The sequence below is a fragment of the Buceros rhinoceros genome, unplaced genomic scaffold (genome assembly GCF_000710305.1).
Source record: "Buceros rhinoceros silvestris isolate BGI_N320 unplaced genomic scaffold, ASM71030v1 scaffold11401, whole genome shotgun sequence".
NCBI lineage: Eukaryota > Metazoa > Chordata > Aves > Bucerotiformes > Bucerotidae > Buceros > Buceros rhinoceros.
The window spans coordinates 8629-24181 of NW_010392542.1; the positions used below are offsets into that span (position 1 = coordinate 8629).

Sequence of the window (15553 nt, forward strand, 5' to 3'; positions counted from 1 at the left end):
CCTGCTGCACACAGTACAAAGGCAGCAATAGGAAACGGCCACGTGTGTCTGGGTAGGCTGTTAACCTTTCAGAGAAGGCGTAAAGTGTGGGTCATCCTCTCGACTGACTCCCATTTCACAGGGGAAGTGCTCATGTGGCTGTACCTACTACCGAACGTTGTGGAATTCTGGTGTCATGATGTTTTGTTCAACATGAAAACAAGCGAAAAAAAGTGATCCCAGACACTTTATCGAGTTGCCCGAGGTCACACACTCTGGCAGAACCCAGAGCTGCCAATTTCCCCAATGGTGTTTCCCATGACTAGTCAGCCTCTTCCCACCTGTTTTTGCCTCTTCTTTTATCACAAAAAAATAATGGAATTGCTCACGCAGTGTTGCATCTTCATTGCTACTTTTGCTTCCAAGTTCCCCAGCATCTGCATACAGGGCCAAACAGATAGGGGGGACATTCTGCTTGGATGATTTAACTCATCTCACGCAAATGTACTCAGCGGTCTCGGTACCCATCGTGCTTTCACCTACATGATGGCCAGGCCAGCTGAATACTGCTTTTTCCAAAGATAATAGCATTTTTATGCATTATTCCTTAAAGCTTTTTGTGCTCGCACGCTGAAAGACAGCTCCAGCTGAGGAATAACTGAAGTCAATACACTTAGTCTCTGCCCAGGTAACTATGCACCCTCCTCCCATGTTAGCTGAAGAGAATATGACAACAGGACATCATTAATATGTCTGATTTCCCCTGTATTTTCTTACCTTCAGCATAGAGAATGGAAAATTGCAGTTAGACATTTATCATTATATTTTTCTGGCTTATATTAGCACTACTGCCTGCCTGCACTACCTGGCATTTTAGAAGCAGGAAGGATTTTGCAGGGAAGACAAACCACAGAACTGGTTTACACCAGAAAACAATAAACTTGCCTCTCCTGATATGAATTTATGTGACTTACTGAGTCTAGAGGAAAAGAACAACAAAAAAAAAAAAGATGACATACATAGTTCCATTAGGAACAGAAGCAAACCCAAACCATTCAGTAATGGTAGAGTTGTGAGCTCCTCTTCCACATCCCTCACACCCTCACAAGTTAATCTGCTGGTGATAAAATCCACCCCAATGTACCTTCTCCCCAAAGAATCAGGACTGATTATGAAAATGGATGCTAATGATTTTCCCCTCTTCACAGCCAGCCAGGCTGTGAGCTCCTGCCCACGCTCACGAGTTGACCAATATACAAAGAGTTTTGAGTGAAGGCTGGGATTTCAAATTTGAGACCAAGGAAGCTGGACGGAGTGGGGTGGGTTGCATACGAGAAGTCAGCCTGCTTGTCACCTCAACCAGAAGCACTATTTGGAAAAGCTGCAGCAATGTGGCACCTGTAACAGGTTACCAGAAAGACACAACTTGCATTTAGGTTCAGGATATGAAACGTGGCTTTAAAAGAGGAATGATAATAAACATGCCAAAAAAAAAGCAAGAGTTTGAATTCTGTAACAACCAGCCCTTAAGTTACACTTTTGAGAGAGTGTTTTGACTGTTGATCTATCTACAGCTGACCTCTCGATCCACCGGCTTCAGGAAAATCCTGCTGATTTTGGCAGTCCTTGGCTTGCATCCAAGGTCCATGCATCACAGAAGCATAAAAATCTATTTTGATGCTTTAAACAGATATGTAGAGAGCTCCAGGCCCCCCTCCCCCCGACTACAAAAACATGGCTACTTTTATAATAGCTGTATGTCACGCCGTTTGATCTTTGTTCAGTGTCTTTCAAGTTATTTCCATGAAGAGGATAAATTGCTGAGGGTTTCAGGTATTTTACCAAATCCTGTTGTTTTGCAACAGAAAAAAAAAAGAAATACAAAAGCCTTGAAGACAATCTGAATTAAATCTCAGGTGATTTCTTTATTATTTTCTAGCCCACACTCCAACCTGTAAAGAGACTTTTCATCTATTCTCTCCAGATCACGTTTTCAATCTTTTCTACTTGTTTACTGGCTCCTCTGCAAAACACACGCTCCAGTAACATATTGTTTAGACCCGAATTTAGGCCCTAGAAAAATCTTTTCACCATCCTTTACTGTTTCTTGTTAATTGCCCCAAGCCTACGTTTTGGGCATGGAATCCATTCACTTTTATTCCAAAAAAGGAAATTATCATCTTCCTGCATGTCTCCTGAACGAAAGTCACCATCACACCGACACACTTTAATCAAGCTTTTCCCAGCCACCATGAACTTCATACGTATTATAAGAGAGATGCTATAGCAGAGGTAAAATAAACACACACAATTAAAATTATGGAGTCAAAAAGCTTCCCAAAAATCAAAGAACGTGCCACAGTAGTGTGTAGTGACACAGTAGTCACTACACAGTAGTAGTGTGGTGAGATAAAAGCCCACAGGGATCACTGTGAAGGTTGTGTGTTTGAGCGAGTGCCTGAAGAACACAGAGCAGCCATTGCTTTCAGGTATCTGCTGGAGATGGAAGCGGTAACTCAGGAGCAGGTGTTTCTGACAGTGATATAAATCCAAGTATTTTCCGTTAGAAGAGATGAAATAAGAAAGTGGTGGGCTTCACTTATAGTTCTAGTTCGCTAAATTTCACTTGGGCACATGAAAACATTCTTGCATTGTTACATGGAGTCCAAACCCAACTTCAACAGAATGACTCTGATGTGGACCTTCAACTTTTGCTTAACGCCTATGGCTCAGCGCAGCTTTTCCCACCCCCAGCTTCAGGAACTTCCAAATACACTGCAAGAAAGTGGCTTGTGATGAAGCAAAGTTACCAACAGGACTCCTGGTGGAGTAGCATGAGGCCAGGGCAAGATGAATGCTGGAGAAGAATTTCAAGTTACTGGAAAACGAAGAAATTGAGCTGTTTGTTGGAAGGCTGGGTGTTTTGGCTTTTTGCCAATTCAATTTTTAATTCAAGTTTAATTCAATTTCCAGTTAAGTGAAAGCAGTATTTGGCCCAAGCAGAACCAGATTTTCACGGAACAACAATAACATATTTAATGTTTATGTTCCCCAAAATTAAAACAAAACCAAAACAGAGCAAAACACACAGAACAAAACGTTCTGAAATGGGCAGACCAGATGAGTGTTCTGCTGGAATACCTCTAATTTTTGCCCTAAGCCTGAGAAATGCCAGGCAGCTGATCACTGCCGCTTCATCAATAGGAGCTGAGGATGGTCCATCCCTGATGAGCTCTGATGTGTTTGCAGTCCTTCTTACTGCTGCCATCCTGATTTAAGCATTATTCAAGCAAGTTTTCCCCTTTTACAAGCTCTCTTAGACAGATTCAGTCCTTCAGGTCGCTTAAGTACATGTTTAACTGAAGTGCACGAGCATTTACTGCACTTAAGAGAGGACCTGACATTGCCCCCGTCAGCAGAGCCAGGTTGTTTGAAGTTATGCACATGCTTAAGTACACTGCTGGATTTTTGCCCAAACTGTCAATCTTTTATAATTAATCGTTTCTCACCCTGCTTACGGGCTGCTAGTCATGCTTCAGTGTGCAAATATGTAAATTGCTTCCACGAAGCTGGGCGCACAAGCACAAATAATGCTTCCTCAGCCCTTTACCGTTCTCCAGTCCTGCGACACCTCAGATAGATCAAACGGCACTTAGAACTGGCAAGAAAGTTACTTCTCTGTTAATTAAAGAGAATCATTACTGTGTTCCTCTTCTTAATAGTGAGGCACACTCACACACTTGCAAAATAAACAAACAAATAACGCTGTTTGGCTCTAACGAGAATCACGCGTTTTGCCTTTAGGAGCGCGTACATCGATCCATCTTGCACACATGGCCACTCCCGCAGTGGGAAAGGGAGCAAGCTGTCACATGCATGATAAGCATATTTGCATAACTGTGGCACAGATTAAGTTAAATAACTGCCTACAAGGAGGGTATTTGCAATGTGTCACACGGTAATTCTCCCAAACACAAGCGACCATCTTAATTTTTCTTTTCTCGCCACAGTTAATTGATGCGAACTACAGGGGAATGACATCTCCACTTACCTGTGTCCTGCTGCTTTGTATTCAGCTCCCGTGACTTTTCACAAAGAATTAAAATTGCCATGAGAGAAAATTTAGTTACCGCCATTCACTTCCAATATACTGTATTGGAATGATGGGCAGCAGCGGTGCCTCACTGAAATAGAGCCTCAAAATACAACCAGTGGCAGTTCTGCAGATTGCAGAGCCAGTTGTTGTGCGCTCCTGCCTTTGGGGCCTTCTGTGCATCCACTAATGAAAAGGCTGCTTTTCCCCAAATGTCAGGTACTCGTGCAAGAAATGAGTACTGGAAAGAGAAAATGACAGAGTCTGTTCCCTTGCTCTACAGAGCAATTTCTGTAAAAATTTATTCTCTGTCAAGCAAACTGCCTGAAAAAAAATACAGTCAGCCACTTTTTCTAAAAGGAAGCTTGAACACTCTCAGACTGAGTCATATTAAAATGAATTAATGCTGACAGCTGGTCTCCCAATCATTTATTAGAAAAAATGCAAACACCAAGCTTTTAAGTATCATTAAAAAAAAGAAAAAAACCCTACACAAACAAACAAAAGCCACAAACTAAGCAAACAGGCTCCCCCATGACAGACCAGCTCCCATCACCACCTACCGAACAGAACAAAACTCACCCCCTGCACCATCCTGGGCTCAGGCACTGACTCAGCAAGTGCTTCCAAGCTTCTGCCCCAAAGCCAAGCTGCCAGGCCAGGTCCTAGGCCACCCAGGACACCAGCAGAGGAGCAAGTGTGGCAGGAGCTCTCAAGGGGAACCACCAAAAGCCATGCTCAGGGCAAAAGTGTTCACAGCATGACTGTTTAGGGATTGGTGGGCAAATAAAGAAATGGAGGAGCTTGGGACAAGGTCTCAGAAGGCTTGTGTTCAACTCAGGTCCTGGATGAAGATTTGGCTGTCATTCCAAACACCAGGAGGTTTTCTTCACTGTGCAATTCTTTAAAAACGACGCACAGGTTTCATTTCTACTTTTGGCTGCACCTACCAGTCAACTAGCAGGTTACATTAAAGCAAGTAAGTTGGTAGCTTTTTCAAGGAAATATAACGTGTTAACGCAGGCTAGAGGAGAAGCAGAAAGATAACGCTTGTCTGAAAAAATGCACGGCAGTGACAGAGATATTTTCCTTTCACAGTAGGTCAGATACAACAAGCTTCTTACTCAAAGCCCACAATGGAAAATATCCACTCGTTTCTGGAGACCTAGTGAGATGGAGACACAAACATCCGAGCAGCTAAATATAGCTCTGGATAGCCGTGCTTTGTACAGTAAGTTCTAGTGTCTCTTAACTTAATATGGAAATTGATACAAAAATAAAATGACACTGTTTTCAGAGCCAGTCTCTGCTTGTGTGCTTACTGCGACTCACACCTCAACCCCTTTGAAATTACTCTGCAGCTTTTGTCCTGCACTTTCTCACACGCCGAGAAGGTGGAATAATGACATCCAGCACAAAAGGCCACGTCTGCTGAGATATATAAAGGTCACTCCACAGAAAGTTAATAGGAGAATTGCACTCAGAATGCCTCGTCCTTTAGCGTTTCTGCAAGAGCAGTAAGCTAAGCTTCATCAGAGGAGTTTAGGTCTTGGTCAGTGACTTCCCCAACCCCAAATGCCAGTGATAAAATTGTGCAACGTTTGTTACTGGACACATGCCCTTTGGATCAGCTTGTGGTTGGGCTTGGGCAGGTACTGCCGCAGCAGCGCTGCAAACCCCCTGCCACGAGGAAGAGGAAGTGGCGAGAACAGAGAAGAGCTGTGCGTGTGACACATGGCTTTCTCATATTTCTCCTCCAATTCTGCCACGAGGCAAAAATGCTGGACAGGGGTGTGATCACACTTGCAGTGATTTAAATAAATTCCCCAGGCCTGACTCTGTGCTATCCTGTCCCTTGCTCAGTCACTGCCCAAGCCCAGGGTGATCCAGCAGGACTGGATCACAGGCCAATTCAGGTCTGGAAGGACCTCCTTGCAATAGTGGTGACACCCCAAAAAAACCAGGGCTGTGTATGACAAGAAATTCAAAGCAGAATCTTTGGGCTCCATCAGTGGTTGTTTCCCACTGCAAGCACATTCAACTGGGGATCTTGGTGTGTTCTCCCTTCCTCTCTCAGAGAAGCTACTGGACCATATCCAGCCATTAACAGGTTTGTCAGCGGTACTGACCCGAGAGAAACGAAACCTGTATGACAGCTTCACCTTATGTAACATTAAAGGAAATAAAAAGAAAGAAAGAAAAAAAAAAAGCATTTCCTCTTACAACTCACATGGAAAATAAAATGCAAACAAAATAAGGTGTGTTTTCCTCTCTTCTTGGTATTATCCACCTTTGAAGTGAGAAAGTTGCGAAGCTTGCTGCCAAGCATAAGTCAATAAATAAACAAATAAAGAAAACAGCAACAAGCTCGATTTTAATGGGCATGGGAAGGGGGTCAGTGCCATGCTTTCCGCCTTCTCCTTCCCCATTTCAGTCCTCCTCAAATGCTAAAACACTGCCCGCTGCCCCTGGGTGAGGAGGGAGCCCCTGAAGGCAGCAGCTGAATTCAGAGCCTCTTCAAGCCAATGAACTGGATTCAACCCTGCACATCCTTATTAACATAATCAGTCCGGGAGAGACTAGTTGAGGAGAGAGTTGTAATTAATTTGGTGACCACCAGCTGCTGTGACAGTCAGTTCCAGCTCACCCCCCTACCTGTCTCTCAAACGATCAGGGCTGATCTGGAGCTGTCCCACACACGCAGCAGCAGTACAAGGTAGGTTCCCAAACCTTCCCTATCCATGGCAGCTCACAAAGCAACTGCCCAAAGACAACACACAGGAGAAGAAAATCAAAGCTGCTTGCCCTCAGCCTGGATAAAGCCATGTGATGATGGAGGAGGGGGCACCTGGAGCTGCCCTACCACTGTGAGGCAGAGCACACCCCAGAGCAGGTGCAAGACAGAGGTACTCTCCCTTCCCCACCACAGCTGCAGCTCTAGCTGGCTCCTGCTCACAGTACCCGATACGTATCAGGGTGCAGCAGCCAGCCTGGCACCCTCCACGCTCTCACCCTCTTTGCTCAAGGCATCTGACAGAAGTACTCTCACTCCGAAGAAGGCACAGAAAAAAGGACTGCAGGATTCATGCAGACAATTTTGAAAAGCAATGAGCATCACACCCTTGTAGATGAGCTGGGGTGGGAGGAGGTGAAATGATGTTTGTATCGTGGCTTGGCCAAACTAGAAACCACAGTTCAAGGGCGACGCTAGAGAGCAACATTTGGGTAAGACCATGAATGTTTCTTCATACCTTTGTTCTCATTCAAGAGCTGGAAGGCTGTAGCAGCCTTACAACTAACTGCCACAACATGCATTGAAATTGCCAAAGCTTGTAAAATCCGATTTACTCTGTGAGGGGGAAGAGGAAGTAATTTAGTTTGCGTCATAAGAGGTCTTGATACAATCAAAGCTTCATCATCTCTGAAGAAACAGCTCACTCCCTGGATGGGGATCAAAAGGCTTCTGTGTTCTGCCTTGATAACACAATAGCAGAGAACAATTCCTAGCACTGAAGATTACAAGATCTTTGTATCAGCTGCTCTTCAGTACAGCTTCTCTCACATTACACCATCTGATGGGCACTCCAGATTTATGGTTAGCTCATCAGGCTTCCATGGCTTTGGAAGCAAGAAGATAAAAGCTTTGCAGAGCTTTTTACACTAAAAGTATAGTTAAAAAAAATAAAACTGTGCAGCCCCAGGCATAAATATCAATGTTGACTACCTGCCTTTTCCTGCCTGAGGTTTTCACTGTCTGGAGCCTCACCTGCTCAAGGAATCAGAGAGTGTGCAACTCTGCTGCAGGTGAAGGCGGGCAGGCAGGAGGGCTTGGGATAAATCTGCCTTCATCGCCCCCTTAGCAGAAAACACAGGGGCTGGGCGATTCCTGCACTGGCCTGCAAGGCTCTGATGGCTCAGAGCCTGAGTCCTGTCTGAGGCCCATGAAGAGGGATGATACGCAAAGACTCACAAGTAGAGGAAAATAAAGCTTAAACTTAGCTGAGTAAAAATTTTTATCCCCTACCTTAGATCCTAAGGTTGGGGAGATCTTTTTGTTGCTGATGACATTTGTTTCTGGAAAGAAAAAGAACAAGTATCTGTGGGAAGGAAGAATCGACTTTGTCACGCACCCCATGGGGCTGTGTAAAGTAGCTGAGTGGGAGAATTTTTGACACTTCCCTGTCCTGGAGTAAACCCAAAAGTGCAGGCCAAGTCTCCGGCAAGAGCCTCCCCTGGGGAGACACAGGAATAGCAGAGCCAATCCTGCCTCTCCACCAGAGCTGCTCTCCAGCACTCCCACAGCCTCAGCTAGAAACTGAACTCAAAAATGGCACAGGGATGCAAGAGACCATAGGGTAAGGGAAAGGGCAGCTAAGGCTGGCACCACTATGGCCCAACCAGAGCAAATGGCAAACAAGAACAGAGCCCTGCAGAGCAGCGCTGGGGAAAAACCAGTATGCGTGTCACCAATGCTCCCCTGTGCTCATCATCCCCTTTCTGCTCTTACAAGAAGGGATGTGAAAAACGAAACCTATTGTGGGAAGAGACACTATGGAAGCCATAAGCAGAAAGAGTAATCGATGCAGGTTGTACTTTGGATGGCCCTTTCCACTGGCCTGCACACCAGAGTATACGGGCTATTCCTGCTACCACAGACGAGCAGCATCAGACGCAGAGGGGTGAGATGCTCTTTGATTACCAGCCCCCTGTGGTAAAAGCCATCGGGCTTGAGCTCCTGTGCACTCTCCCAGGGAGCGTGCAGCACCAAACAGTGGGTACCTCCAGTGTTTTCACTTAGTAGGTAGGACATCCACTTGGTCTTGTCACATACATAACAGGCAGTTCTGACAGGCTTGCAGAAGATGTGCCTTCAGGGTGGCAGCCCACTTTTTCTGTCAATCCCCTCACATCACACCAACACCAGCTTTTCAGCAGCTCCCATCAGTGAAATTGCTCTACAAGTAGCAGTTTTGCAAAGATATCACTCCAGCGTGGGGGCTGGGATGCTCAGTGGTACAGCTGCCTAGGGCTGTGTGTACTGAAATGACAGCGCGGTAGACAGAGGTCTCAAGACACCAGTTAGGTCACACAAAGCTGATGGAACAGTACCCTGCAACAATGCAGTACGCTGTAGATACTTGTCAGCTGGGGCTGAGGTGCAGATAGCTCTCCATAGCAAAGACTCACTGGTCCTAAGGAGAACAAGTGTGGCAGACTCTCATGCCTACACAGTCTTTGCTGTAGTAGCTACTTTCTCCCTGCTCATATTTGCTCCTTAGCTTGGCTGCATGGTACATCTACTGGCAGTGGGCATACACCCACCTTCCAGCATGCAAGTCCAGCGGCACAGTCCGTAACAAACGTGAAATATCTTCCATGACTGAGGCCAGCTGTGCTAGCAACATGCCCAGTAGGACCACTGGACCACTACCTAGCAGAAAAATGACTCCCTCACCAGCGCTCAGACACTCCAAGAGGCACTCCAAAGCTGCACGGATGACTGCAGGCCCATGATATGATATTTTCCTAGCACTCAGCAAGCAGATGGAGGTTTGTAACTGGTTTTTCCCAGCCAAGCTTCCTGCAGAGGGATGACTAGTTTCCAGGGCATTAAACAGACACGTGACCACAGCCAAATGCCAGATGGCTGGGCAGAGTACCGGAGCAGCCCTCACGATGAGTGTCTAGCCTTGGCTACCAGCATCACATACCGTGTGTATCAGCTCCCAGATGGGAAGGCCTGGCTGCAAATTGTGAGTGTGACAGAGGGATATTACATAGCACAATTTTTCAGACAATGTGGCAGAAAGAACACTTTTTCTTTCACTCACTTCACTGTGCAAAGGGATCTCTTCAAAGGTCCTTTTACTGGTGCTGTGGCTGGAAAAAGCTGTTTCAAAGGCAGGACACCTAGCTTTGTGCAGGCCTCCTGTTGAGCAGGAGATACAATTTTTGTGTAATGCTCACAACAGATGACTTCAGGGAATGATGAAGCATTGAGGTGTAGGTGGGTACAGTAGTCTGGGCTACTTAATCAGCTGTGGGTTAGTGACAGGGAAGCTGATGCATGCTGTTAGACTTGTCACTTTGTAGCCTGTCCATCTCAATGCCTCATGCAATGGATGTGCAGTTACTGGGTCCCCAGAAGCACCCACAACAGCAGTGCCTCTATGCACCCTGCCTCTTTGCTCTCACTTGTAATCAGTGTATAAAACCAGGGGATTTGCATCTGTGTTTGGTTCAAGGCACAGCCGATACCCAGGCTGATGCTTGTAATCAGGAGTGGAACAGGAAAGAAAGGAAAAAAGCCTCTGTGTGGCATCACTCTATGCAAACCACCACCTCCAGTTGCAGTTTTATGAACTGTTACACTGCTTTTAACTCTGGGCTGCCACTGAAACAATTAGCCCTAGTCTTGGTGCCTGTCCTGTCATGACCTGGACCAGAGAATTTGAATGCTCTTTTACAGTTCTTTAGTCGGGCTCCTTTTCATCTGGATCAATTACGTGAGCTGGCATACTGCTCAGCCCGCCCAAGCACAGGAAGTAGCAGGAGAGCGTGGTCAGCGGCAGCAATTCACACCAAGGTTAGCTAAAGGCTGCTGTCTTACAGCAACAGCCTCACAGCACACCAGTCTTAACCTGCCTCAGCACATTCTCACACACACATTGACACAGCTTGCAAAAAGCACAGCCAGTTTCAGAGAGATTCAAGTGCGTACGCCACATCGGCTACAGAGACCTGCCCAGACTGATTTCATTTATGCTTTAGTCTGCGAGATGCTTATGCGAGACATGAAACGAAGCTAGGGCTGTGCAGGCTCCTAAGCAGAGTGAGCACGTGAGAGACAAACAGCTGGCAGACAAGCTACAACAACCTAAAAATCCTCCAAAAGATGGTGGCCTATTTCTTTTAAAAGGAATTTTGTTGCTGTTTTTATTGTCAATACGTTCACTTAAGAGAATAAAGCTGAGGCATTTTTAGCCCCACTGATGTCCAAGTGGCAATCTCCAAATGGAAGCTTCAGTGACAGGACAGCATTTCATCTGTATCAGCAGAGCACTCTGATCCCTGGATGTGATTGTGGCAATCTAGTCCATTAATTTGTATTTACATTCCAGAGGTGGAGGTTGGTTCAGAGGAAGCCTGAGGATGGGAACAAGGCAGGAACATTTATTGCTTTATCACGTGGAATGTTGCTTAGTCCTTCTGGGAAGTTCAAGTCTCTGTGTAGTTAGCAGCTGGGCCAGTCCATTCATCAGCATCATAAATATGGTCAACGACATCACCAGCACATAGTGGCTAATGCTGCAAGGAGAAGAGAGAGAAAAGTAGTGCGAGAAAAATGCAAATTTAAAGAGCAAAAATAACCTGACATACAAAAAACCCTCTGAATTTTCTTTCTAACAAGGTCTAATTTTGGACCTAGAATGTCATTTTATATATGCTGCCACTAGAAGATAACTATTATAGCAGGACTATCATGCAAAATCCAAAGTCTGGGACAAAATACAATGGTGGGGACAACAGAAAACACAACTGAACGTATACCACATGACTAAGAGATATTGGGTGTATTTTTCATTCAAATGACTGAAACCATTGCAAAACTTCCATTTCTTGTGAATTGATAACGCAGAATCTAGGAAGAACTGGCCATCAGGTAGGGATTTCTTGGTAGTAAGGCAACTCAGACATTTATGTCAGCTGAAGTGCGATTTTCCAGAGAAAACTATTCCAGCGATGAACAGCTTTAAGAAGAAAAAAAAAAAACTTTTTCACCTGACATTTCTAAAAAATTGCAGAATTCTCTGCTGTGGTAACACATAGGTTCAAAGAGATTCAACAAATGGGTTCAAAGTGGCTAATAAACACAAAGATGCAGCTTCTTGGTTAGGAAGCCTTTAAGTCGCCAACAATTATAAGGGTAAAAAGCAGCTTGTTCTCCACTTGGTCAAATTCTGGTACCTGATGTTCACTAGTGTTGCAGATGGGACTATTTATGGTCAAACTGAGACTTGACCCAGAATATTCATCATCCTGTGCTCAATGTCTGAATCAAGCTACTGTTAACGCAAACCACTAGCCATTACAAAATCAGAATTTTTTCAAATCCAGTGATATTTCAGGCTAGAGTTGCAGAAAAAACACCCACGCCCATGTCCATCAATGCACCCAGTATGACTATTTTTTGTAAAGACACTGGTGTTCTGACATGAGAGGTACCCATACCACCTGATGCACCCATACCTGCTATTTCAAAGCGGATGGCTCTTTAGGATGAGTAGGGTAACTTCAGATGTGATGAAGCCTGAGTTTAGTCACAAAAAAAGGATTGCAAGGAGCACTTGCCAGTTTAACGACCTGGCATTTCTACCAGAGGACTCATTCAGCTTGGGCGTTTGGCTATGGAAGAGCAGTAAGGCTCATAACGCCAACGCTGTCAATGCTCATGACCCCGAGACTGTGACAACCCTGACGCTAGCCTGGTGAAATTTAGCTCTGTGGAGAAGCACCAGCTCTATACAAAATTCTATACACCACACTATACACTAACTATACACTACACAATACACTAACCAGCGTGAGGGAATAAAAGTAACCCAAAAAGTTCTCTAATGAGGGGGAGCTATTCCACCGCTGGGATACCTGCAGCCTGAAGAGCCAAGGTCTGACTGAAGTGGATGGAGAACACTGAAAGGGACTTGACTCATGCTACAAGATTTTTCTGTTTCAGTTGAGTCTAAAACTTCTAACAAGTACCTTGCTCAAAACCAGCATAGTCTTAAGAAATCAGTTACCAAAATGCACAGGCATAAAGGAGCTCAGAATCCAGCAAGCACAATCCACCCCAACAGCCTGCAGCTTGCACCTGCGTAAAGTCCAACTTGTACAAAGCACAACTGAAAACAGTCACTCATGTGAACAACTCAAGGTTTAAGATATCAGACGGGAACCATCTTAACTATGTGCCTGTCCTATAAGCACCTCTCTCCCTCCAGCTTTAGCTAATAAGAGCAGCATGCCTGTCAGAGCCATACTCCTGCCCTGTTGATGTGGGGAAGGTGTAAGCAGACACAGCAAGAACATGAAATCAGCAGGCACAAAGCCTACTATCAGCTGGTTGTTCCACTTTGGACTTCATAGTTCACAGCAGATTTACAGTAGCAAAGATGACACAAGTCCCTCAAGAACTGCCCTCAGAAGTCCCCCTGGGTGTGTGGCAGGTTCGGTTTCAGTTCTCAGTGGGAAAGGACATGTTGCCAACTGAAAGCCAAGCCCCCATCACAGTTACCTGCATGGTGCAACACGCCCCTGGGGACTGTACAAGCACCACAGGTACAGAAGTTTCTGTGGCTTTTAAGGGAAAATTTACCAAATAGCTGGATGGATTCACATTTCATGCATCAGTAGTAACACCTCAGCTTTCCTTCTCACCTGGCACCAGAACCGTAGTTTTTCATGTACGTAGCAACACCATTTTCCTTCTAGCTTTCAAAGAAAGCTTGAATGAGAAATCTGAAAATCAGAAGCCAAATGAAGACCTTGTTTTTATTCCTACCAACACTCTGAGACAATCACCGGAGGATTGGCAACTTGCTGCCATCTCACAGGCATCTGAGATGCTGTATGCTCCAAAAGGAGTTTTTCCAGATGTGGGTGCTAAACAATGATTTGGGGGGGCATAGAGTGAGGGGTTCTCTCAAAGGAAAGAAGTCTCCACAAACTCTGCTTGGCTACCTGTCAATTGGGAGCCTGGGTCCTCCATATTTCTGTAAAGAAGAAAGTGCTGCACACGCTTCTCTCTTGCTAAACTGCAGAAGACTGAATAGTTATGCTCCTTTATTAAAATACCAGACGTTTAGAGTAAAGAAACATATATATATTATACCACAGAGCACAACTAAAAACAATTTCAGTCTACTTGTCACATAATAACAAACAGAGAGCATCTCTGGGGCAATCAGCAACTGGTACTGCAGTGCCCTGCGGCAGCTCTCCTTGGTAAACTAGTTCTCAGGCTGGGATAATGCTGTAATTAAACAAACAAAGCAAGACTCTTAAAGGTATGTGCCACAACAGCAGTACAAGAAAACAGCATGTTGGGCACTGGAGCAATGCTTATAAAGGGGCAGGGACAGGTAACAGTAGAGAAGTGGTAGCTGGTGTAAGGAATCACAGATGATCTAAGGTAAGGCAGCTCTGTTCAGTGGGAAGGTGAGTGCCCTATATATGGATCAAGGTCAACAGCCAAAGCTGGTGCTAGGAAATTTTTTATCAGGGAAGAAGACACTTGTTCCAGTGGCAAGGAACCAAAAGGACAACATAGGAGGTACCACCATCTCCTAGCTTTGTTTGTGACAGTGTACAGCAGTGAGAAGTACTAACCAAAGACAAGAAGAATCAAAGATCAGTAAAAAATGAGGGGGACTGGTGGGGGGAAATCAATCTTGCTCCAAAACGTGGCTTTCTCCCAAGACAAGCTAATTCCTAAGATGGCAGACCTGATTAGAAGCTGGGAAGACAGGAGGATGGAATGTTACCATAGCAATTAAAAAAATAGAAAAAAACCCAAGTAAAACAAAAACAACTCATGCAAGGACTTGGAAGAGCCCTCTTCTGAGTCATCCACAGACCTTATTTCTACACGACACGCTACTTGGAATTGTGGGATTGTTCCCAGGCACACGCTGAGACCCCAGATTTAGATTCTAAATTTTAAGTCTCCTGTACTTCAAGTCAGAATCCCAGACCCTTTCTCCTCTGTTTCACACAAACTGAATCACAAGGCACATGCCTCCCAGCTCCTGGTGCAGAAATCGTTGGTAAACATTGTTTTCCTCCTGGTTATCAGACCTTTGTTTTTATAGTTAGACCTAGAAACCCCAGCATCCTAAACCTGATATCAATTCTATTGTCTTAAACCCTAAAAAAAAGGGTCTCCTGTGCTTCATCTATGTCTCCTGACCTTCGAAATTGCAGAAAAACAGTTAAGAATGCATTTTTCTTTCAGCAACTGTTACAAAAAGAAGAGATTCGTACAGTACGTGTCTGTATAAAACTATCTAATGCTGTCATGTAAAGAAGCTGTGGGTTTATCTCGACTATCTGAATATACAGTTATTTACAAATTGCATATACTGTGCAGATATAGTATGCTTAAAAGGCTCTATTTTTCTATTTATAGGGATCTACAGACAGAGGTAGATAGACATGCCTTTTAAGGAATAGAGAAATTATTCCAGTGACAAAAGACCAAAGAGCTAGCTATTCCATTTGTCTGTTATTCAAAAACCAAAGAATCTGGCAGAACAAACTTCCCATGATCACGTACTACACACAGATACAATCAAAACCACTAGGAAAACTGCATTGTTATTTTTCTGAAATGTAATGGTGCGTTCTAGGACTTGTGATGCAACTTAGTGTGACCTCAGGATACACAGGTGGAGGTAAGTTTAGCAGACCTCAGAGCTTGTG

At 44.7% G+C, this 15553-nt stretch overlaps 1 protein-coding gene across 1 annotated transcript in view; it reads right to left on the reverse strand.

The window, feature by feature from the left end:
* Positions 1-11256: 11256 nt before the first annotated feature.
* Positions 11257-15553, reverse strand: part of LOC104500809 (GPI ethanolamine phosphate transferase 1-like) — a 38371-nt gene continuing 34074 nt past the window's right edge. Inside the window, exon 16 of the mRNA XM_010144526.1 lies at positions 11257-11380. Coding sequence (XP_010142828.1) covers positions 11257-11380 — 124 coding nt within the window. The remainder of the gene's footprint in view (positions 11381-15553) is intronic.